Consider the following 23,200-nt stretch of genomic DNA (forward strand, 5'->3'; position numbering starts at 1 on the left):
GCCGGCCATCTCTACCCCTGCCCCGGAGTGCGTCTCGCGCTTCGGATCCTTGGCTCTCCATGGATTCTCTCTGTGGAGGCCTCCCGATCTCTTCCCATGGATGGTGGTAATGCCTCATGTCCTTTGCTCCTAGATCTTTCTAGGGTTCTTCCTTTGTCTAGGGCATTACTTAACTTTCTGCGATTAGTGTTTGAACTATGTGGTAGAAGAGATCTTTGTTTGCCTCCTGTCTTGTTTGCAGCACTTAGAATTCGGAATATTACTTGTGTGATTCGTATGCCTCGGTTAGATCTATCTTCCCTGGTAGTGCCACTGTCAGCGGTTCTACCGCCCCTACGGGCGGTACAACCGCTGGAGCGGTACTACCGGCGGAAGATCCGGTACAACCGGAGTATATCAACCACAAAGCACTGTTCTATCTTCTCTATTGTTGCAACTTGTTCCTTTTCTTCTAGTGGGTGCAATCCTCTCATCCTTGTTGGGTTTTGTGTGTTCTTTTCGTGTGTGTGTTCAGGTGGCTCTAGTTCTCGCTCTGCTCCTTGCAAGACCAAGAAGAGGGCACGAAGGACCTTGCGCCCGGTTGTGTCTGATGATGAAGAAGAAGTTGTGATTCCCACCAAGCCCACTCGCCGTGAAAAGTCTGCAACTGCTAAGCAACGTGTGTTTATGCCGTTGCATCATTGGAAAGCCAAGGATTGGGAAGCCTTCCAATCAAAGAATCCATATGGGGTTCCCATTGCTCCCCATTGGACCACCGTTCAGTTCCGGAATGAAATGCAAGTGCGAATTGTTCATGAACTCTTTGAGCACAACAAGAACCGGTATGCCAAGCAGTGGACAATTGATCTTGACCATTGGAGGAACAACTTGGAGTATTTTGGTGAGGCGCTGGCTCTCTGCGAGGAGTTTGATCTTGTCAAGCTCATGTCAGTCAACTATGACTTTGATGTTCAACTCATCCATCAGTTCTATGCCACGGTTCATTTTGGGGAAGATGACTCACGCACTCTCACTTTCATGTGTCGTGATGAACTGTTTCAAGTTCCCTGGAGGGCATTCTGCAATGCTATTGGGTACGAGGATACCGGTCTGGAAGGAAGGGGTGGCATTCGTCCTCATGACCTTCCTGAATCCATGCCTAAGGAGAAGCTTGCCCCTCTGTACATTCGGGGTCGTGGGATTATTGGAGAATCCAAGGATTTGGAGAAAGTCTATGACATCATGCACCGAGTGTTCCGCAATGTGCTCTTGCCCAAGGTGGGCAATCAAGATGAGATTCATGGTTATCTGGTTGATTTGATGGTGGCTATGAAGACCATGGTGGGGACAGGGGCAACGTTTGATGTGTCCAATTGGCTGTGGCATGAGATGTACAACATGGTAATCTACCATAAAGTCCCAATCTATGCTCCGTTTGTCATGTGCTTTCTGAACTCTGTGTGGGCTGTTCGTCGTCCTGGAGAGCTCCTCACTTCTCCAGACAACCTCACTGTTCATGAGGTCAAGCTCCTTAAGAAGAAGAAGCATGCCGAGCCTCGCTTCCCTGCAAATGCTCCTGAGGATGTCTATGCTACTTCTGACGATGAGGACTTTGAGATGGAGCCAGGGGCCAAGCCCTCATGGGTGGCCAAGCTCACTGCCAAGGTGAAGAAGACCTTTTGTCTCCAGACTGACATCCAGAAGAGGATGTATGAGGCACATGTCAATGAGAAGCTTGCACGGCGTCGCCAAATTGCTATGATGAAGCACCTCAACATGCCGATTCAAAGTGGCTCTGAGAAGAGCATCACCCCGAAGGATCGTTGGATATCTACCCATAGCACTTGGACTGATGATGAAGCCCCTCCCTAGCCATCCTCCTCGTTTGCAGCAATTGCCAATGCCATGGAACAATCCGATCACGACGACGATGACGACTTTGATGATGAGGATCCAGATGCGACCGAGGAGTCAGAGGAGGACGCCTGAGCTTTGGGACGCTAGCTTCGCTCTTTTCCTTTTTGGTGTCTTGATGCCAAAGGGGGAGAGGGTTCTATAGGTCTCGGGGATTTGCATGGTTTATTTTTTTTCTCTTTTTCTCGTGTTTAGTGTTGGTATTTGTTCGTGGACTTGTTTCGTTCCTTGCTGTGTGTGAGACTTATGTTACTCCTTTTACCTTTCCGTTCATCGGTCATTATCGTTATTATTGCACTCTAAGTATTATATTGTCTCTCCTCTTTGTGCTCAGAGTGGTGAGTCTATAAAATCTAGGGGGAGTCTAGTCCTGAAAGTGTGCCCATGCTTTCTAACAGCTAGTTCCTATTGGGGCACACATTCAGGGGGAGTTCCGTCTAGATTTCATTGACTTATCTCTTGCAAATCGTGTTGTTGTCATCATCCACCAAAAAGGGGGAGATTGAAAGGGCATTTCCCTACTTTATGTTTTGGATGATGATGACAACCCTTTGTGGTCTAATCGTGTGCTATATGTTTCAGGTTCTCGATGCTTAGGCTTACATCGGATTGCTATTGCCTCTCGTAGGAAAAGATCGAAGACGTGTCCTCTACGCTTTTATTATCTTTGATCGTAGAGTACCTGTACTATCAAGAGGGAATCCTCATTAGGAAGCTCTGGGGGAATTAGTTCACGTACACTTTCCTCACCCCTCCTTTGTCTTCCTCAGTTGTGAGAGTGAAAGTGCACCTATCCCTAGGTGGTTTTGGTAATTCATAACAACATATAGCTCATTGAGCTAATGCTATTCCAAGATGATCATTTCAGGAAAGCTCAATGATTGGCATGGCATGGATGGTGAAAGTGGAACCCTCAAAATGCTAAGGACAAAGGATTGGCTCTAGCTCATATGCTCAAGACTCTTCATTTTACATTTTAGTGGTCCAAGATCACATTGAGTCCATAGGAAAAGCCAATACTATCAAGGAGGGATGAGGTGTTGCTTAATGAGCCTCTTGCTTCATGTGCTTAATGATATGCTCCAAAATCCTCAGCTACTTTCCCATATCCACATTTGACCTAAACCCAAAGCCAAACTCGGCCCTACCGATTCTTTCAACCCGGCGCCACCGAGTTTCACTTGTCATAGCCATTGCCAAACCCTAAGCAAATCGGTTCTACCGATAGGGATCTCGGTCTCACCGAGATGGGATTGCAATTTCTCTGTTTCCTTTTCGTAACTTTTCGGTCTCACCGAAAGAGCGGATCGGTCCCACCGAGGTTGCAATGTAAACTCACTGTTTCCTTTTCGTAACATTTCGGTCTCACCGAGAAGAGCGAATCGGTCCCACCGAGTTTGCCTGACCAACCCTCTGGTTAGCTTGTTACCAAATCGGTCTCACCGAGTTTGTGTAATCGGTCTCACCGAGATTACGTTATGCCCTAACCCTAATCATATCGGTCCTACCGAGTTGCATGTCAGTCCCACCGAAAATCTCTAATGGTCACTAGGTTTACTATTTCGGTCCGACCAAGTTTGTTGATTTGGTCCCACCGAGATTGGTAAATTGTGTGTAATGGTTGGATTTTGTGTGGAGGCTATATATACCCCTCCACCTCCTCTTCACTCGTGGAGAGAGCCATCAGAACACATCTACACTTCCAACTCATATGTTCTGAGAGAGAACCACCTACTCATGTGTTGAGGCCAAGATATTCCATTCCTGCCACATGAATCTTGATCTCTAGCCTTCCCCAAGTTGCTTTCCACTCAAATCTTCTTTCCACCAAATCCAAATCCTGTGAGAGAGAGTTGAGTGTTGGGGAGACTATCATTTGAAGCACAAGAGCAAGGAGTTCATCATCAACACACCATTTGTTACTTCTTGGAGAGTGGTGTCTCCTAGATTGGCTAGGTGTCACTTGGGAGCCTCCGACAAGATTGTGGAGTTGAACCAAGGAGTTTGTAAGGGCAAGGAGATCGCCTACTTCATGAAGATCTACCGCTAGTGAGGCAAGTCCTTCGTGGGCGATGGCCATGGTGGGATAGACAAGGTTGCTTCTTCATGGACCCTTCGTGGGTGGAGCCCTTCGTGGACTCACGCAACCGTTACCCTTCGTGGGTTGAAGTCTCCATCAACGTGGATGTAGGATAGCACCACCGATCCGAACCACGGGAAAAACATCCGTGTCTCCAGTTGCGTTTGAATTCTCCAAACCCTTCCCTTTACATTCTTGCAAGTTGCATGCTTTACTTTCCGCTGCCAATATACTCTTTGCATGCTTGCTTGAATTGTGTGATGATTGCTTGACTTGTCCTAAAATAGCTAAAATCTGCCAAGAACTAAAATTGGGAAAAGGTTAAGTTTTTATTTGGTCAAGTAGTCTAATCACCCCCTCTAGACATACTTTCGATCCTACAAGTGGTATCAGAGCTTTGGTCTCCATTTGCTTTGATTTCCATAGCTTTTGGTGGTCATAGCCTTGGTTTCACAACCTAGGAGAGTATGGCGTCTAGTGAGGGAGATTATCACCATAGAGGTCCTTACTTTGATGGTACTAATTTTGCTAGTTGGAAGCATAAAATGAAAATGCATATTCTTGGACATAACCCCGCCGTTTGGGCTATTGTGTGTGTTGGTTTGCAAGGTGACTTATTTGATGGGAGAGAACCAAACCGTGAAGCTACCGCGGATGAGTTGAAGATGTTGCAATACAATGCTCAAGCTTGTGATATTCTCTTCAACGGATTGTGCCCCGAAGAATTCAACAAAATCAGCCGTCTTGAGAATGCAAAGGAAATTTGGGACACTTTGATTGATATGCACGAAGGTACCGACTCCCTCAAGGAATCCAAATTGGATGTGCTTCAAAGTCAACTTGACAAGTTCAAAATGAAGGATGGTGAAGGTGTCGCTGAAATGTACTCTAGGCTTGCTCTCATCACAAATGAGATTGCCGGCTTAGGGAGTGAAGAGATGACCGATAGATTCATCATCAAGAAGATTCTAAGAGCCTTGGATGGAAAATATGATACCGTGTGCACATTGATCCAAATGATGCCCAATTACAAAGATCTCAAGCCAACAGAGGTAATTGGAAGAATTGTTGCTCATGAGATGTCACTTAAGGATAAAGAGGAACTTCACAACAAATCAAGTGGTGCCTACAAAGCCTCATGTGAAGCCCCTACATCATCAAGTGAGAAACAAAACTTCAATGAAGAATTGAGCTTAATGGTGAAAAATTTCAACAAGTTCTACAAGAGTAGAAGCAAAGATAGAAGCTCCAAGTCAAGGTCCTACAATGACAAAAGATCTTCCAGTCGAGAGCGAAACTTCTACAATTGTGGAAGACCCGAACACTATTCCAATGAGTGTACAGCTCCCTACAAGAGAATAGAAGACTCTCCAAAAAGAAGAAGCAAAAGAGAAGAATCACCACCAAGAGAGAGAAGGAGTAGAGATGATCGTTATGAATGAAGACACTCACGGAGAAGCAAGGATTCGGAAAGGAAGGAAAAATCATCAAGGAGCTACACAAAACGAAGACATCAAGCTCATGTTGGTGAATGGGTATCCGGCTCCGACTCCGACAACCACTCCGAGAGAAGTTATCACTCTGATTCCGAATATACTCAAGATGAAGGTGTTGCCGGTCTAGCACTTGTGTCAACCAACTCCTACGACATATTTGACTCACCAAATGAAGGAATTGGAAGATGCTTCATGGCCAAAGGTCCTAAGGTAACACACCCCGAGTATGTTGATTTTAATAGTGATGATGATTTAATTGTTGACAACTCTAGTGATGAATACTATGATGAAACGTCAATTAATCATGCTAATCAAGATAAAACGAATGACAATGATAAGGAGAAGATTGAGGCTCTAACTAAAGAACTAAACACTCTTAAGTTAGCTCATGAAACTATCTTCGAAGATCATCAAGAACTTTTAAGAGCTCATGAGAAGTTACGCTTTGAAAAGCTCAATCTTGAGCAAGAGCATGAGTTTTTAAAGGCAATCAATGATGATCTCCGCAAGAAAAGTTCTTCTTACATTGCCAAGCGTTTACTCTTATCCACTTACATGCCTCAAGTCAAGTCTAGTAACAAGAATAAGAAAGATTCTTCCTCTAGTAGTAACAATGATCGTGCTAAATCCAATATTGTTGCTTCTAGTAGTTCTCTTGATTCCACTAATGATTCTCTTAGCCAAGTTACACTTGAGAAAGAAAATAGCTTATTGAAGGGAATTATAGAGAAAGGAGTGTACAAAAGCCTTGCCGAGAGTAAGCAATTCGAGGAAATTGTGCGCAAGCAAGGAAGGCACCGGAAGAATCAAGGTGTTGGTTTTGAACGAAAGTTCAATGCCAATAGAGTTGAGTGGGAAGAAGATCAATACCCCAAGACAAAGTTTGTTCCTCGATAAAAGAAGTATGATCCTACTTCCTTCAAGGGGACACAAGCTCAAGATGATCTTCCACCACAAGACTACAAGCAAAAAGGCAAGGACAAGCTTCAAGAGGAAATTGATGCATTTGAAGAAGCTCCTAAGACCTTAGTCAAGTGGATTCCCAAGACCACTTCAAGTTCCACTTCATCAAGTACGACTACAACTCCAAGGATTCCCATCAAGATGGTGTGGATCCAAAAGAAGAAGAACTAGAGAGTTCTTGAGGGTGACTCCGCCAACATACTTCACTCTTATCTTTTTGGCAAGAACAAGTGCAATCAACTTCCACATCTTGCACTAGTTCAAGGAGTCACAAACCCTCTTGTTGGTAAGACAAGGGACAAGGTAACCTAAAAGTTTTCATGGACATCATCTTGTGTGTGCATCACTCTATGTCTATGGATATCCTTATTTGTTCCTTGTGGGACTAACCCATGTAGGTATTGAAAGTGCAAATCACTCAAATGGATAGCTCCAAGTGATCTACATCAACATTGAGCATCCACATCTTCAACATCTACATGAAGTCATCATCGACAAAACCCAAGGTTAGTTCATCCCTCTTAGGGGGGATATCACATCTAGGGGGAGCTTTACTCTAAGACTTGAGCTAAAGCAACTCTAAAGATGTGAACACAACAATGCTTTATGTAAAAGTGGTAACCCCAATTGAGCTTAAACGATGAGTATGACCTATGATCAAGTGTTCTCACTTGACTCCTAAGTCAATATACTCATATATAGATGACCTAGTCATCGCCAATTGCTTGATATATGCTAGAATTGGTTGTGCATGCTTTGTCACATATTTCAATTGCCATTTTATTGTGTGAGCATGTTGGTTGCATATTTTACTCATTCGAGGACATCCACTTGTTGTTTTGATTGTTTGGTTTTATTTCCTTTTGCCAAGTGGATGGACAAGAATGCCTAAGAACCTCCTCTAGCTATCTATGCTTTTCTCGTCTCAAACTCTATTCATGCTACATCACAAAATTTGATTAAGTCAGATTCGAACCACTCTGTGTGAGGAGCACTCGGAGTCCCCGATTCGTCATAGACTTAAACTTCCAAAACCTCTTTGTGATTCTCGGTCTGACCAATATCCTACTTTCGGTCCTACCGAGATCATTAAGTTGATCTGAATTTTCGATCTCGGTGCAACCGATTTGAACCATTCGGTCACACCGAGTTGCAATAACTGTATACAGTTTTGCATCTCGGTGCCACCGAGTTGTTCCACTCGGTCACACCGACAGGGTCGGGCTATATATAGGCACGGGCAAAAATTTGGAAATTTCTCTGAACCCCTTCTCCCGCGCGATAGCTCACTCTGCCAACGTGGTCCCCGGATCGTCTCCTCGCCGCCAGCCGCCTCCAGTCGCTGGTCTCCATCACCGTCAACGGAATTCAACCCCGCCGTTGCCGCCGTAGCGAGTCTCCGCCGAACTAGGGTATGGACTCGATCTTTGTGCTATCCCCAATCTGATTCCTAGCACATTGTGATCTTATTGTTTCTAGCCACGATTGAAACACTCCTATCCAGTCAATGCGTTCGTAGAATAGGATTGATTCAAAAATTTTAGGGTTAGGTTTCCGCCGAAACCATCTCGGACCCACCGAGTTGAAAAACTCGGTCCCACCGATTTGGCTCATGCCATTGCACAAGTGAGACTCGGTCTGACCGAGAATTACTAATCGGTGTGACCGATTTTGGAACTTTGTGAAACCCTAGCAGTCTCGGTGCCACCAAACTGTGACTCGGTCTGACCGAGTTCACTAGTTTAGGTTCCAAAACTGCTTCGGTATCACCGAGTTTAAAAATCGGTAGATCCGAAATGATTTCTGTGGGAAACTAAAACTAAGATTTTGAATCATTCTTTTGCAAAAATCTCTGCATTTTGTGATGCTCATCCACTCTACCTCATCTATAAACTGTTCACAGGGTCAGCAGTTAGCTTGTTCATCATGTCAGATCAGAGTGATAGCCAAAACCTGTCAGAGCGGCAAGTGCACATGAGTGAGGGCACTAGTCCCTCCAGTTCTTCAGATGAAGGCAGCAGGAGCACTCCTAGTAACTTGCCAAAAGCTGCCACCATACAAAGGAAGAAAAGAACCTCAGAATCAGAGGATGAGGACTATGTGGCAGAAGAAGAAGCCACTTCCAAGAAAGTGGTTAAGAAGGAATATAGCACTGCTGCTGCCACCAAGCCAGGCATGAAGCAAAAGGTTCCTGCAAAGAGAATTCCAATGTCTAAGGCCAGAGCATCTACTCAAGTCCCTTTGGGATCTGAACCCAAAGAGGCTGCTGCAGAAGGAGAAGGCAAGGAAGGAGAAAGCTGCCAAGATGCCAACTCAAGAGGAGGCATCTGAGTATTTCCTGAAAAACAAGCAAGAGCAGCTTAGTTACTTGATTGCATCCACACTGAGGATTGAGAAAGGACTGGCCACCCTCACTCAGAATCAGGTGAGCTTAGAGAGGATCATAGAACAAAAGTTCTATGACATGGGTGTCAAAGTAATAGAGATTCAGTCTGCAGTGGAGCAACTTCAAGATGACATGCAGGAGAGGAGAGGGAAAACTACAACTGATGCATTTGCCAGAGTGCCACGAGCTCAGAGGTCGACTGCAGTGCCAGTTCCTGACACCAGAGCCACCACCTCAGCTCCAGCCACAGCACCAGTCCAACCAGCTCCAGCATCTACTTCAGCTCCAGCTCCAACCACGTCTACAGAAGCCTTCGTCCTTGGAGTGATCCAGACTCCACCACCACCAGAAGATCAAGCCTGAGAGTCGATCTAGCACTATGCATTTTCTAGGAACTTTTTGGTAACTTGTTGCCAAAGGGGGAGAAAAATGTATAGATCATAGGCTTCGAGAGAGAGTGTGTTGCCTTTATTCTCTCTTGCTTTATTTGGTGGTTTTGCAAACTTTGTTTGCTTTTGGTTGAGATACTTTGATATGCTTGTGAGACATTGATGATCATGTGTTTGATCATAAGCTACACTTATGCATGCTTGATATATCTTATCTATCTTATGTGATCATTCACTTTCTTTGGTGATGAGTGCATGTAGTTCATTCTTATCTTTTTGAGCGCTCCACCAAGATGTATGTGACATGGAAGAGCTATCCCTAGGTGGTTTTGGTAATTCATAACAACATATAGCTCATTGAGCTAATGCTATTCCAAGATGATCATTTCAGGAAAGCTCAATGATTGGCATGGCATGGATGGTGAAAGTGGAACCCTCAAAATGCTAAGGACAAAGGATTGGCTCTAGCTCATATGCTCAAGACTCTTCATTTTACATTTTAGTGGTCCAAGATCACATTGAGTCCATAGGAAAAGCCAATACTATCAAGGAGGGATGAGGTGTTGCTTAATGAGCCTCTTGCTTCATGTGCTTAATGATATGCTCCAAAATCCTCAGCTACTTTCCCATATCCACATTTGACCTAAACCCAAAGCCAAACTCGGCCCTACCGATTCTTTCAACCCGGCGCCACCGAGTTTCACTTGTCATAGCCATTGCCAAACCCTAAGCAAATCGGTTCTACCGATAGGGATCTCGGTCTCACCGAGATGGGATTGCAATTTCTCTGTTTCCTTTTCGTAACTTTTCGGTCTCACCGAAAGAGCGGATCGGTCCCACCGAGGTTGCAATGTAAACTCACGGTTTCCTTTTCGTAACATTTCGGTCTCACCGAGAAGAGCGAATCGGTCCCACCGAGTTTGCCTGACCAACCCTCTGGTTAGCTTATTACCAAATCGGTCCCACCGAGTTTGTGTAATCGGTCTCACCGAGATTACGTTATGCCCTAACCCTAACCATATCGGTCCTACCGAGTTGCATGTCAGTCCCACCGAAAATCTCTAACGGTCACTAGGTTTACTATTTTGGTCCGACCGAGTTTGTTGATTCGGTCCCACCAAGATTGGTAAATTGTGTGTAACGGTTGGATTTTGTGTGGAGGCTATATATACCCCTCCACCTCCTCTTCACTCATGGAGAGAGCCATCAGAACACATCTACACTTCCAACTCATATGTTCTGAGAGAGAACCACCTACTCATGTGTTGAGGCCAAGATATTCCATTCCTACCACATGAATCTTGATCTCTAGCCTTCCCCAAGTTGCTTTCCACTCAAATCTTCTTTCCACCAAATCCAAATCCTGTGAGAGAGAGTTGAGTGTTGGGGAGACTATCATTTGAAGCACAAGAGCAAGGAGTTCATCATCAACACACCATTTGTTACTTCTTGGAGAGTGGTGTCTCCTAGATTGGCTAGGTGTCACTTGGGAGCCTCCGACAAGATTGTGGAGTTGAACCAAGGAGTTTGTAAGGGCAAGGAGATTGCCTACTTCATGAAGATCTACCGCTAGTGAGGCAAGTCCTTCGTGGGCGATGGCCATGGTGGGATATACAAGGTTGCTTCTTCGTGGACCCTTCGTGGGTGGAGCCCTCCGTGGACTCGTGCAACCGTTACCCTTTGTGGCTTGAAGTCTCCATCAACGTGGATGTAGGATAGCACCACCGATCCGAACCACGGGAAAAACATCCGTGTCTCCAATTGCGTTTGAATTCTCCAAACCCTTCCCTTTACATTCTTGCAAGTTGCATGCTTTACTTTCCGCTGCCAATATACTCTTTGCATGCTTGCTTGAATTGTGTGATGATTGCTTGACTTGTCCTAAAATAGCTAAAATCTGCCAAGAACTAAAATTGGGAAAAGGTTAAGTTTTTATTTGGTCAAGTAGTCGAATCACCCCCCCTCTAGACATACTTTCGATCCTACAGAGAGAGAGTTCCCCCTGTCTTTCCTTTGTGTTTCTGCTCTTCCCAGCGGTTGTACCGCTCCCTGGAGCGGTTGTACCGCTGGACCTTGACGCTCTCCGGCTTTGACCGAGCGGTTGTACCGCTGCCTCCAGGCGGTGGTACCGCCACCTTGCTCAACAAAGGCTAGGGCGGTGATTCCGGCCATGCACCGCTCAAGTACCGCTCAAGGTTCTGTTTTGATGCGGTTCTCGGGCGGTGGTGGCCCGGTTGATCCGGTCGATCCTCGATGACCGGTACCACCGGTGGTCTAAGCGGTTCTTCCGCTCAGAACTTCGATGTCCAAGAGCTCAAGGCCATGCGGTTGTTCCGGTCTTGCACCGCTCAAGTACCGGTCTCGTCTCTGTTTCGAGGCGGTAGTTGTGCGGTGGCTGGGCGGTTGGTCTGGCCATTCTCTTAACCGGTACCACCGCCTAGTGGCCCAGTTGTACCGCTTGGTAGGGTTCTGCAGCTACACCGTGAGTCCCGGTTGTACCGGGACAAGGACCGGTTGTACCGCTGCGGGGCTGAAAACGCAGTAACGGCTGGATTTTTAGGGTTGGTATTTAAGAGAGCTTCTCCCACCTACCACTGTCACCTCTTACCTCTCTCACTCCACCATTAATGCACTTCAAGCTCTCTTGCCCGATCTCTCTCTCTAGCCACTCAAACTTGTTGATTTGCTAGGGATTGAAGGAGGAGACCTAGATCTACACTTCCACCAAAGGATATTTGCTTCCCCCATACTTTCTTGTGTGGATTTTGTTACTCTTGGGAGTTTGAGCACCCTAGACGGTTGAGGTCACCTCAGAGCCATATTCCATTGTGGTGAAGCTTCGTGGTTTTGTTGGGAGCCTCCAATTAAGTTGTGGAGAGAGCCCCAACCTTGTTTGTAAAGGTTCGGTCGCCGCCTTCAAGGGCACCAATAGTGGAATCACGGCATCTCGCATTGTGTGAGGGCGTGAGGAGAATACGGTGGCCCTAGTGGCTTCTTGGGGAGCATTGTGCCTCCACACCGCTCCAACGGAGACGTACTTCCTCTCAAAGGGAAGGAACTTCGGCAACACATCCTCGTCTCCACCGTCTTCGCTCTTGGTTATCTCGTGCCTTTATTTGAGCAAGCTTATTTGTTTCATTTCTCTTGCTTGTTTGTGTTCCTATCCTTGTTGCATCATATAGGTTGCTCACCTAGTTGCATATCTAGACAACCTACTTTGATGCAAAGTTTAAATTGTTAAAGAAAAGCTAAAAATTGTTAGTTGCCTATTCACCCCCCCTTTAGTCAACCATATCGATCCTTTCACTTATGAAAATGCAAAAATATTCAAAGAGAAAGTTAAAATATGGCATGACAAAAGAATACAAAAGCGTGAGTTTAAAGTTAGAGAATATGTTCTTTTGTACAACTCTCGTTTCATATTCTTTGCAGGAAAACTCCTCTCAAAATGGGAAGGCCCATATGTCATCGAGGAGGTTTACCAGTCTGGAGCCATCAAAATAAATAATTCCGAAGGTACAAACCCGAAGGTTGTCAATGGGCAACGAATAAAGCATTATATCTTAGGTATGCCTATTAATGTTGAAAGTAATATTATCCAAACTTTGACACCAGAAGAACACATAAAAGAGTCCTTCCGGAACACTCCAGAATCGTGAAAATAAGGAGGTATGTGATACGGTAAGTAAACGGACTCCGAAAAATCCGCAAAAATATTTTTTATCAGTTTTGGAATGTTTAAGAATTTTGGAAATAAAGAAACTTCCAGGAAGCGTCCCCTGGTGGGACAAGACACCAGGGTGCGCCAGGCTCCGTACTCCGTTTTTCTACCATATACTTGTCCTCCAAGATAAAAAATCTATATACACTTCCCGAACCCGTTGATCATCATATCGCGAAGAAATCCTCTGTTCTCTTTTCTTGTTGATTTCTGTCAGATCTGTTGAGCCAGGCATCATGTTGTCTTCTTCCTCCAACAACATGGAAGAGGATGCTTGGCTGATGAAGATCGAGCTGAATAGTGAAGAGCCCGCGGAAGCCGTCGGAGGAGATGAGAGCAAGGAGGTTACCGTAGATCAGCCTCCGGTCTTCGAACAAGCACTGCCAGCTGAGGAGGAGGAGGAAGATATCCTTAAACCTTACCTTATTAATCTTACTCCTACTAAGATTGAAGCCTTTTGCATCATTGAAATAGTTTGCATACAAAATAAGTATCTCACCCATGAAAATATTCTGCATCAAGAGCACATCACCCACCTCCGGAGCGTCATCCGTCGATTGGAGAATCTTTTGATCCTTAAGGATAGAATCGCTTCATCACCACCATCATCTTCTTCACCACCAAAGGAGAATTGAGTATCGGGTATGGGCACTCCCCTTGGCTTCCACCAAGCTTGGGGGAGGTGCCCTGGTATCGTATCATCCCACTATCCTTTTGCTTTTACTTATTTTAGTGCGATCTTTTGCTTTAGATAAATAAAAGTTTAGTTTGTTCCTTTCTTCTTTGAGAGTTTGCTTAGTGATCTATCTTTGTAATCATGTGCAAGTTATATAATAAAGTTTAGTTTGAGTTTTTGCTTTCTTTACTTTCATATTGCAAATAAAAGAAAAGAAATAAAGAAAGAACAAGAGAAAATATACTAATCCTATGGTATGTGATGGCGCCACATAAGGAGAAGTATAAGTAGAAAATTTTATTAGAGATTGACAAACATAGCATTAGTCAATGATGCAACTCATGAAAGAATTAATAAGGGAAGAGAAGATTCACATATAAATATACTATCCTAGAAATATTTTATGATTGTAAGCCCTCATCAAAATATTATATGCCAAAATTGTTGACGTTGGACGAGGAAGGCAACTTAATGATTTATGTTTGTTCATATTCACATAGAAGTCATATTTTCATGGATCCTTTAACATGTGGTGCTTGCCCCCTATCTTTGCTAGCCAAAAATTCCGCACTAAGTAGAGATACTGCTTGTGCATCCAAAACCCTTAACCCAAATATTATTTTCAAGTGTCCACCATACCTGCCTAGGGATTGAGCAAGATCCCTCAAGTAAGTTGTCATCGGTGCAAAAAGGCAATAAAAATTGCTTCTAAAAGTGTGAGATCATTTAGTGTAAGAGAAAATTGAGTGTTGCACGAACTTGTGATGGCGAAGAATAAAAGCGACAGACTGCATAATAAAGGTCGCTATCACAAGGGGCAATGTAACATGACGTTCTTTTGCACTAAGGGGTTGAGCATACAAACAAATAAGCGCATGGCAATCTCTGCTTCCCTCTGCGAAGGGCCTATCTTTTACTTTTATGCAAGAGTCAAAGTTTTTATCTCTTTTCCTTTTATTTTTCTCCTTTGGCAAGCATCATGTGGTGAGGAAAGATCTAGGCACATATGTCCAGTTGAATATGGGTGGCATGAGTTATTATTGTTGACATCACCCTTGAGGTGAGTACGTTGGGAGGCGAAACTATAAGCCCCTATCTTTCTGCGTGTCTGGTTGAAACGTTTTTCTCATGGGTACGCGGTGAGTATTAGCAATCATAGAAGACTATATGATGGTTGAGTATGTGGACTTGCCTAAAGGCTCCGACACGTGACCCTTTCTGAAAAGATGATGAATTGTAGTTGCAAAGTTGACTGAGAACATAGTTTGTTGGTTTCTAATAGAGTTTTTGCTTTATACTTCAATTGTGTGATGAACTATTACTTATTCATGAGAAGTATATGATAAAAGTTCTATGATAAAAGTCCTATGTTTAATTTTGTTGCTATTATAATAATCAACATGATGCTCCTGTGTCCATATTTTGCTTTTATCGACACCTCTCTCTCAAAGCATGTGGACATGTTTTTCGATTTCGGTTTTCGCTTGAGGACAAGCGAGGTCTAAACTTGGGGGAGTTGATACGTCCATTTTGCATCATGTTTTCTTACTATTATTTATAATGTTTTTATCCATAATAATGCTTTTTGGAGTAATTCTAATGCCTTTTCTCTCACAATTTGCAAGGAACACACCAAGAAGGAGAATTTCGGCATATGGAAATCTGGAACTGGAAAAGCTACGTCAGGCTACCTATTCTGCACAACTCCAAACAAGTTGAAACTTCATGAGGATTTTTATGGAATATATAAGAATTATTGGAGCCAATAAGTACCAGAGGGGGCCCACCAGGTGGGCACAACCCACCTGGGCGTGCCCTGGTGGGTTGTGCTCTCCTCGGCCCACCTCCGGTTGCCCATCTTTTGGTATATAAGTCATTTTGACCTAGAGAAAATAAGAGGAGGACTTTCGGGACGAAGCGCTGCCGCCTCGAGGCGGAACTTGGGCAGGAGCACTTTTGCCCTCCGACGGAGCGATTCTGTCGGGGGAACTTCCCTCTCGGAGGGGGAAATCATTGTCATCATCATCACCAACAACTCTTCCATCTTGTGGAGGGCAATCTACATCAACATCTTCAACAGCACCAACTCCTCTCAAACCCTAGTTCATCTCTTGTGTTCAATCTTGTTACCAGAACTATAGATTGGTACTTGTGGATGACTAGTAGTGTTAATTACATCTTGTAGTTGATTACTATATGGTTTATTTGGTGGAATATTATATGTTCATATCCAATATGCTATTTAATACTCCTCTGATCATGAACATGTTTATCATTTGTGAGTAGTTACCTTTGTTCTTGAGGTCACGGGAGAAATCATGTTGCAAGTAATCATGTGAATTTGATATGTGTTTGATATTTTGATAGTATGTATGTTGTGATTCCTTTAGTGGTGTCATGTGAACGTCGACTACATGACACTTTACCATATTTGGGCCTAAGGGAATGCATTGTGGAGTAGCAATTAGATGATGGGTTGCTAGAGTGACAGAAACTTAAACCCCAGTTTATGCGCTATTCCATAAGGGACCGACTGGATCCAAAAGTTTAATGCTATGGTTAGAATTTATTCTTAATATTTTTCTCATAGTTGCGGATGCTTGCAGGAGGGTTAATCATAAGTAGGATGTTTGTCAAGTAAGAATAACACCTAATCGCCGGTCCACCCACATATCAAATTATCAAAGTACCGAAAACGAATTGAACCAACATGATGAAAGTGACTAGATGAAATTCCCATGTATCCTCAAGAACGCTTTTCTTATCATAAGAGACCGTTTTGGCCTATCATTTGCCTCAAAAGGATTGGGCTACCTTGCTGCACTTTTGTTACTACCATCGTTACTTGCTCGTTACAAATTGTCTTGCTATCAAACTACTCTGCTACTTCCAATTTCAGCACTTGCAGACATTACCTTACTGAAAAGCACTTGTCATTTTCTTCTGCTCCTCGTTGGGTTCGACACTCTTACTTATGAAAAGAGCTACAATTGATCCCCTATACTTGTGGGTCATCAGGCCTCGTTTAAGAGCGAAGGCCGGATAAGGAACTGAGGTCCCGCGGAGCTAGGCATGGTATATGACACCTGGTCGTGCTCAATGAGCGCAGTCCTTGATAGTTCGGAGCTAGCCTCCAGGGGCGAGATCGGTTCTCCGATGATAGGAAGAGTCCTGCTTGATTCCAGGCTTGCCGACGATGTGGTCGCCTCTGGATCTCCGGCAAAGGGCTCTATAGTTGAAGAGAGTCCGATGGGTTTAAAACTCCCATCTTCGGATGAGGTGGCCTGGCCTGGATCTAGGGCCAGGGCAGGGATGATGGTTGGTCTTTGGACGGTGCCTGATGGTGAATCCGATGGGTTTCCTTCCTTGAGGTGAGGAGTAGTGGCCAAGGCCGTGAACCCTTCGAAGATCAAGTCTCCTCGGATATCAGCGACATAATTTAGGCTCCCGAATCTGATCTGATGACCGGGGGCGTAGCTAACAATCTGTTCAAGGTGACCAATCGAATTGGCCTGCAGAGTGAAGCCGCCGAACACAAAAGCTGACCAGGGAGAAAAGTTTCACCGAGGACAACATCGTTGTTGTCGACCGAACAAGCCATCGAACCTTCTGCTGACGACACAGTGGAACTCTCAATGAAAGTATCAATGTCGGTGTCAAAACCAGCCGATCTCGAGTAGGGGGTCCCGAACTGTGCGTCTGAGAATCGAAGGTAACAAGGAACACAGGGAACACGGTGCTTACCCAGGTTCGGGCTCTCTTAATGGAGGTAAAATCCTACGTCTTGCTTGATTGTATTTGATGAGTATAGGGGTTACAAGAGTCGATCTACCTCGAGATCGTAATAGTTAAACCCTAGATGTCTAGCCTGTATGAATTCTGGTAGCCTCTATTGACTAACCCCTCCGGTTTATATAGACACCGGAAGGACCTGGGGTTGTATAGAGTCGGTTTACGGAGGAAGAAAATTATACATCCGGATGCCAATCTTGCCATCCACGCAAAGGAGAGTCCTATCCGGACACGGGGAAGGACTTCTACCTTGTATCTTAACGGCCCATGCCCATATCACACAGCCCAGACACTCGAGGACCCCTTAGTCCAGGACTCCCTCAACGTGCACCTCCCTAATAACTGGCATCTCTCCGCCGACCGGGTGGCGATCCCGCCGGTCCCAACGAGCGGCCGTGCGCGTCGCGAGGAAATCGAGCGCCGCCGCCTCCTGCCAGACGACCTCTACTACGACCCCAGGTACTCCGTCGACTCCGACCTTTGGGACACGTGGTTACGGGATGAGCACGACACGCGTGCACCTTCATCTTCGTCGGCACCTCGTTGGGGCCACGGCGGCCACGTGAACGCCGTGCGCGCGCTCTGAGCCCTCCCCAAGTGCGCGGGCATAGGATGGTGCGCGGCATCACACCGACGTCGTCGCCGTCACCCTCTCCGTCGCCACCACCTCTTCCTCGCATGACAGTGGAGGAGGAGGCCCGGCTCCTTCAACGTGTCATGGAAGACTCCATGAACACGTACGACAAGCGCCAGTGGGAGGGCCCGGAGACCATGATGGCCCTCTCTGCCGCCGGCGACGTGGCCGTGCCGGAGCTGGAGATGGTGAGGAGGGAGGAGGTGCTGGAGGAGGAGCCCGTCGCCGCGTTCCACCTGGGCCTGGTGGGCTAGCGGTGGAGTTGGTCGTGCACGGCTCTGGAGATGGCCGACGCCGTGGGGGGCGTGAACTGGTGCGCCACGCCTCCGCGTTCACCGGAACAGGAGGCGTCGCCATGAGAGGAGGTGGTGCAGGCACCTCCCGCCTTCTGACAACTTCCCGTGTACCAGGCACCGCCATCCCACCTGTGGACGCCGCCGACCTACGTCGACCTCGTCAGCGGCGACGAAAACGGCGGCCACTGAAAAGACGGCGATGGCCACGACATCGACGGGCACGTCAGGAGCGCGCGGACGGCGGATTTCTTTTGTTTTTTATGTTAAATTATGTCTATGTGAACTGTGGAACTGGGCCGTTTTGTGGCCGTGATGTTTAATTATGTTTTATGTTTTTACGCTTGCATTTATTTTATTTTATATTGTTTTTGTTTTTGTGTTTTTTAATCACGTCCACCCCGGACATGATTTGGGTGTGACCACGCATTGGGACACTGACAACTCAACAGCCCTAAGCAGACATAGGCGACCCATTACCGCCTTAAACGAACGAAAACAGACTAAACCAGACGTCCGTTTGAGGTCGTGCACTGGAGTTGGTCTCACACCCGGACCGGACGGACGCAGCAGCAGCACAGGGTGTGGCCTGACACGTGAGCGGCCAGGATCTGCCACCACTGCCGGAGCGCGCTGGTCGCAGCCGATCCGAATCCCTCCGCCCGAATATCCCAGCCCCCATCCCCTCTGCCTCCCTCCCGCTGCTTGCTTTGCTATCCAATCCCGCTCGTTGTTTCCTTCGCCACTCTCTCTCCCCCGCTCTCTCTACCTCACCCTCCGTCCTCCTCCCCGTCTCGCGGCACGGCCAGAGGAGGCCGCTCGCTCGGGTCTAGCGCCTCAGCCTCGGGCCGCCGGCGGTTGTGTCCCAGCGACGCGGCAGATTCCTCGAGCAGTTTTGGTGAGAACTCGATTCCTTCCCCCATCTTCCTCTACCTTACGGCTGGGATTGCTGTGCTCGGTCTGTGTGTTCAGGTGTTAGCTCCACAGGAAGGGGACATAAGTAGATAATGTCTTGCAAGCTTGACTTTGTTTTGTTCTACAAACTTGTTTTTGTGGGGAAAATATACAGTCAACGAACTCCACAGAGGTGAAATCGTACATGGGATGAAACCTTGGTGTTTGGGATGAAGATCCATCATGTCACTGGGATGCATATATTCATTATGGGATCTGTGATGATAGCCATATAGGAATGGCCGCAACAGGAATATCTGCCGATATCTTACTTAAACCTGTCCTGATCTCCAGTGTGCATTTCATGTCTTGTAGAAACCTTTGTTCGTCGTCTGCGAGGTAAATGCTCGCTTTTGTATTTGTATGTGGTGTGCAACATCACAGTAAAATCCAGGCCGCTGATTCACGGAAAATATTTGATCAAGTTCTATGCAATTACACAGCATTGAACCTGGCCCAGCACAAATGATTACCAATTGCGATAGAATTCTTGTAGACTAACTTTGGGAGAAATCAAATAGCTAATAGATAATCGATTTAATTAAACCTATTCAAATACTTTTTCATGTCAACCTGGCTAGAACTGGCAAGCCGTTGCTAATTCATTTTGTTTCCTTGTCTGAAACTCACAAGACAGCTAGAGCTAGTGCAAGAAAACACACACTATATCCATGGTTTGGATGCAACTGCTTTTGAACACCCCTTGATCCTGTAATATTTCTCATCAACATAAATGCATAGAGCTGCTGGCTTTCATCGAATATGGAAGATCTACACAACTAATAAACTAATTTCTTTGCCTGTCCTCGCTACCCTTTCCTCGTTAAAGATACAATACCATCAGTTAGCTATGGCGTATGGTTAACGTTTGAAATTTAGCAATCTGACTAATTAGCTGTTTTTACATTTCCCCCTACCTATGCTCTTCATCTTCTTACCAGGCTGGAATGAATTCATATCTTGTTTAATTACTAACTGTTATATGCTAGCTTTTGTAGGGTATCTCCATTATAGAAAGGATAGTGAGAATGGCAAATTTGGTCACCAACTGTGGTTTCAGTCCATCTCCTGCTGTTAAGGCACACTGCAACTCACCAAGTTATGGCCACAATTTCATCCGATTACAAAATTCGAAATCTTCAACTTCAAGTCTGAACCTCAAATCATCTTCCAAGAGGTCAAATAAGTTATATGTTACTTGTGCTAGTACTGCTGTACAAGGACAGACACAAACACCTCTTACTGGTAGTCAGCAAGCATCTGGGCAATCATCCTCTAAACCCAAAAAAGTTATGGTTATTGGTGGAGATGGGTACTGTGGCTGGGCAACTGCACTTCATCTGTCCAACAAAGGTTATGAGGTTGCTATTGTTGATAATCTTGTTCGACGCCTTTTTGACCATCAACTTGGCCTTGATTCACTTACTCCCATAGCTTCCATTCAAAATCGCATTCGCCGATGGAAATCTCTTACGGGGAAGACAATTCAGCTCTTCATTGGTGATATATGTGACTTTGAATTCCTTTCAGAAGCTTTCAAGTCTTTTGAGCCAGATTCTGCTGTCCACTTTGGTGAACAAAGATCAGCACCATTTTCTATGATTGATCGTTCACGAGCAGTATATACACAAAACAACAATGTTATTGGAACACTTAACGTATTGTTTGCCATGAAGGAGTTTAGTGAAGAGTGTCATTTGGTTAAACTAGGAACTATGGGTGAATACGGAACTCCAAATATTGACATTGAAGAGGGATTCCTCACTATTACTCATAATGGAAGAACTGATACCTTACCTTACCCAAAGCAAGCAAGCTCCTTCTATCATCTAAGTAAAGTGCACGACTCTCACAACATAGCATTTACTTGCAAGGCTTGGGGTATAAGGGCCACAGATCTTAACCAAGGCGTCGTCTATGGAATCAGAACAGATGAAACTGCTATGCATGAAGAGCTGTCCAATAGGTTGGACTATGATGGAATCTTTGGAACAGCACTAAATAGGTTCTGTGTTCAGGCAGCTGTAGGTCACCCGCTTACAGTTTATGGAAAAGGCGGTCAGGTATGTATTTCTTGTCTGCCTTAGTAGTGCAATATGGAGGATTTCCTGTTTGGTGTTTGTCTTGCTTTATACACACTTCTCTGTATAAAGTTTCTCCTTTCTTAATTACTTAATGTGATTCAGTACTATTCTTATAACTAGAACTTTTAGTATTCACTATACGTTTTCATTTCCTCTTTGGAAGTTAAAATACCAGTGAAGTAGCTTATGTTACCTTGGAGCCTCAGGAAGTCAGAGCTAATCGCCACCATTTGCATTTCCTCGTGATTTTCATGAATAAAATTGGAGAGTGAATCATGTAAGCTTTGCAGATAATTCTGTACTGATATTGAACACTTTGCATATACTCCCTCTATAAACAAATATAAGAGTGATCTAAACGCTCTTTATTTCTTTCTAGAGGGAGTACTATATTTTTTTTTCTGATGACCCAACAGCTCCAATATGTAATCATCACAACTTGCAATATGCCATATAGACATGTATTTGTGTGTTGGTCGGAGACTGTTTTAAGCCTGCGACCAATCTTAGGGGTTACCTTTTTGTTATAATTTTGTCAACCGCACTGTTGAATTGAAAAACTAAGGAGCATTATCTTCTTCACTTTCAAACACTATAATTTGATTACCAGCTAGAAATGGAATTGTTTCATGGACTACTAGCAATTGTGTAGTCGGTTCAGGTTTCAACTCGATCATGTATTTCTAGTTACGTGTCCAAATAATTTTCTTAGGCCATCATCATCTGACATACATACAATTTACTGAACAAATTTCTTGTGCCATTCTCCAGACCCGTGGATACCTGGACATCAGGGACACCGTGCAATGCGTGGAGCTAGCAATCGCAAACCCAGCCAAACCAGGCGAGTTCAGAGTCTTCAACCAGTTCACGGAGCAGTTCTCGGTCAACCAGCTAGCCAAGCTGGTGACCGCCGCGGGAGCGAAGCTGGGGCTGGACGTGCAGACCAAGTCGGTGCCCAACCCGCGCGTGGAGGCGGAGGAGCACTACTACAACGCCAAGCACTCGAAGCTGTCGGAGCTCGGGCTGGTGCCCCACCTGCTGTCGGACTCGCTCCTCGACTCGCTGCTCAACTTCGCCGTCCAGTACAAGGACCGGGTAGACACGGCGCAGATCATGCCCAGCGTGTCATGGAAGAAGATGGGGGCCAAGCCAAAGACGGTCTCTGTATAGAGCGAGGGAGGGAGGGAGGGGAGGGAGCTTCCTTCCCCTTTGTTGTGTGGCGTATGATGTCAACAATGGCATTGACATTGTATCCTGTTGCTGTGTGTAATGTAGCAGTAATAATGTAGCGATAGTAGTTTGATGCACGCTGTAGTGAGGTGTGGAAGTTGTTAGATTTTATTTTTGTCCTACACGGACGGTAACTGCAATTGAACAGCAGCTGTGCAGTATATTACTCTTACAGTTTGTCTAATTCACATTTAGATGTTTTTTAAGAATGTCACATCTAAGCTTCCACAAATAACGTAGCAACGAGGAACGAAAAAAAGCTAGAACAAAAAACAGACCACAAATATAATTATGTCACATCTAAATGTGTCCTAGACAGATCCTTACTCTTATTATTTCTGACTAGCGATTTTAGCTCGAGTGGGTGTTACTGCAGATTTGCAGCTACGTAGCACTGGTTATTTTTTTTGAAACAAGGCAAAAGATTTGCTATTTTCATTAATTAGGAAGAGATTTCGTTACAAGCAGACCGCCAAGCGGTCAAAAGGCAAAACAATTACTCTCGCGGCATTACATTATGCAAATGTTTGGCGCCCGCAATGGTCCAAATGGACACTTCTTCTTTGATGCATTGCATGATGATCGCCAGCGGTGCCGCCTTGTTCC

At 45.2% G+C, this 23,200-nt stretch overlaps 1 protein-coding gene across 1 annotated transcript; it reads left to right on the forward strand.

Annotated features, from left to right (window-relative positions):
* The first annotated feature begins 19,000 nt into the window (after window positions 1–19,000).
* Window positions 19,001–22,778, forward strand: LOC125516139 (UDP-sulfoquinovose synthase, chloroplastic). Its single transcript, XM_048681619.1, has 3 exons — window positions 19,001–19,221; window positions 20,267–21,340; window positions 22,133–22,778. The coding sequence occupies exons 2-3, from the start codon at window positions 20,306–20,308 to the stop codon at window positions 22,532–22,534; spliced, it is 1,437 nt and encodes a 478-aa protein (XP_048537576.1). The 5' UTR covers window positions 19,001–19,221; window positions 20,267–20,305; the 3' UTR covers window positions 22,535–22,778.
* The last annotated feature ends 422 nt before the right edge of the window (window positions 22,779–23,200 follow it).

The sequence above is a fragment of the Triticum urartu genome, chromosome 1, assembly GCF_003073215.2.
Source record: "Triticum urartu cultivar G1812 chromosome 1, Tu2.1, whole genome shotgun sequence".
In the NCBI taxonomy this organism is placed as follows: Eukaryota; Viridiplantae; Streptophyta; class Magnoliopsida; order Poales; family Poaceae; genus Triticum; species Triticum urartu.

Bases quoted from the DNA above. Each gene is read 5' to 3' on its own strand.
- LOC125516139 (XM_048681619.1), top strand. From the start codon at position 20,306: ATGGCAAATTTGGTCACCAACTGTGGTTTCAGTCCATCTCCTGCTGTT. The intron at 21,341-22,132 runs GTATGTATTTCT...GCCATTCTCCAG, and splicing joins TTTATGGAAAAGGCGGTCAG to ACCCGTGGATACCTGGACAT.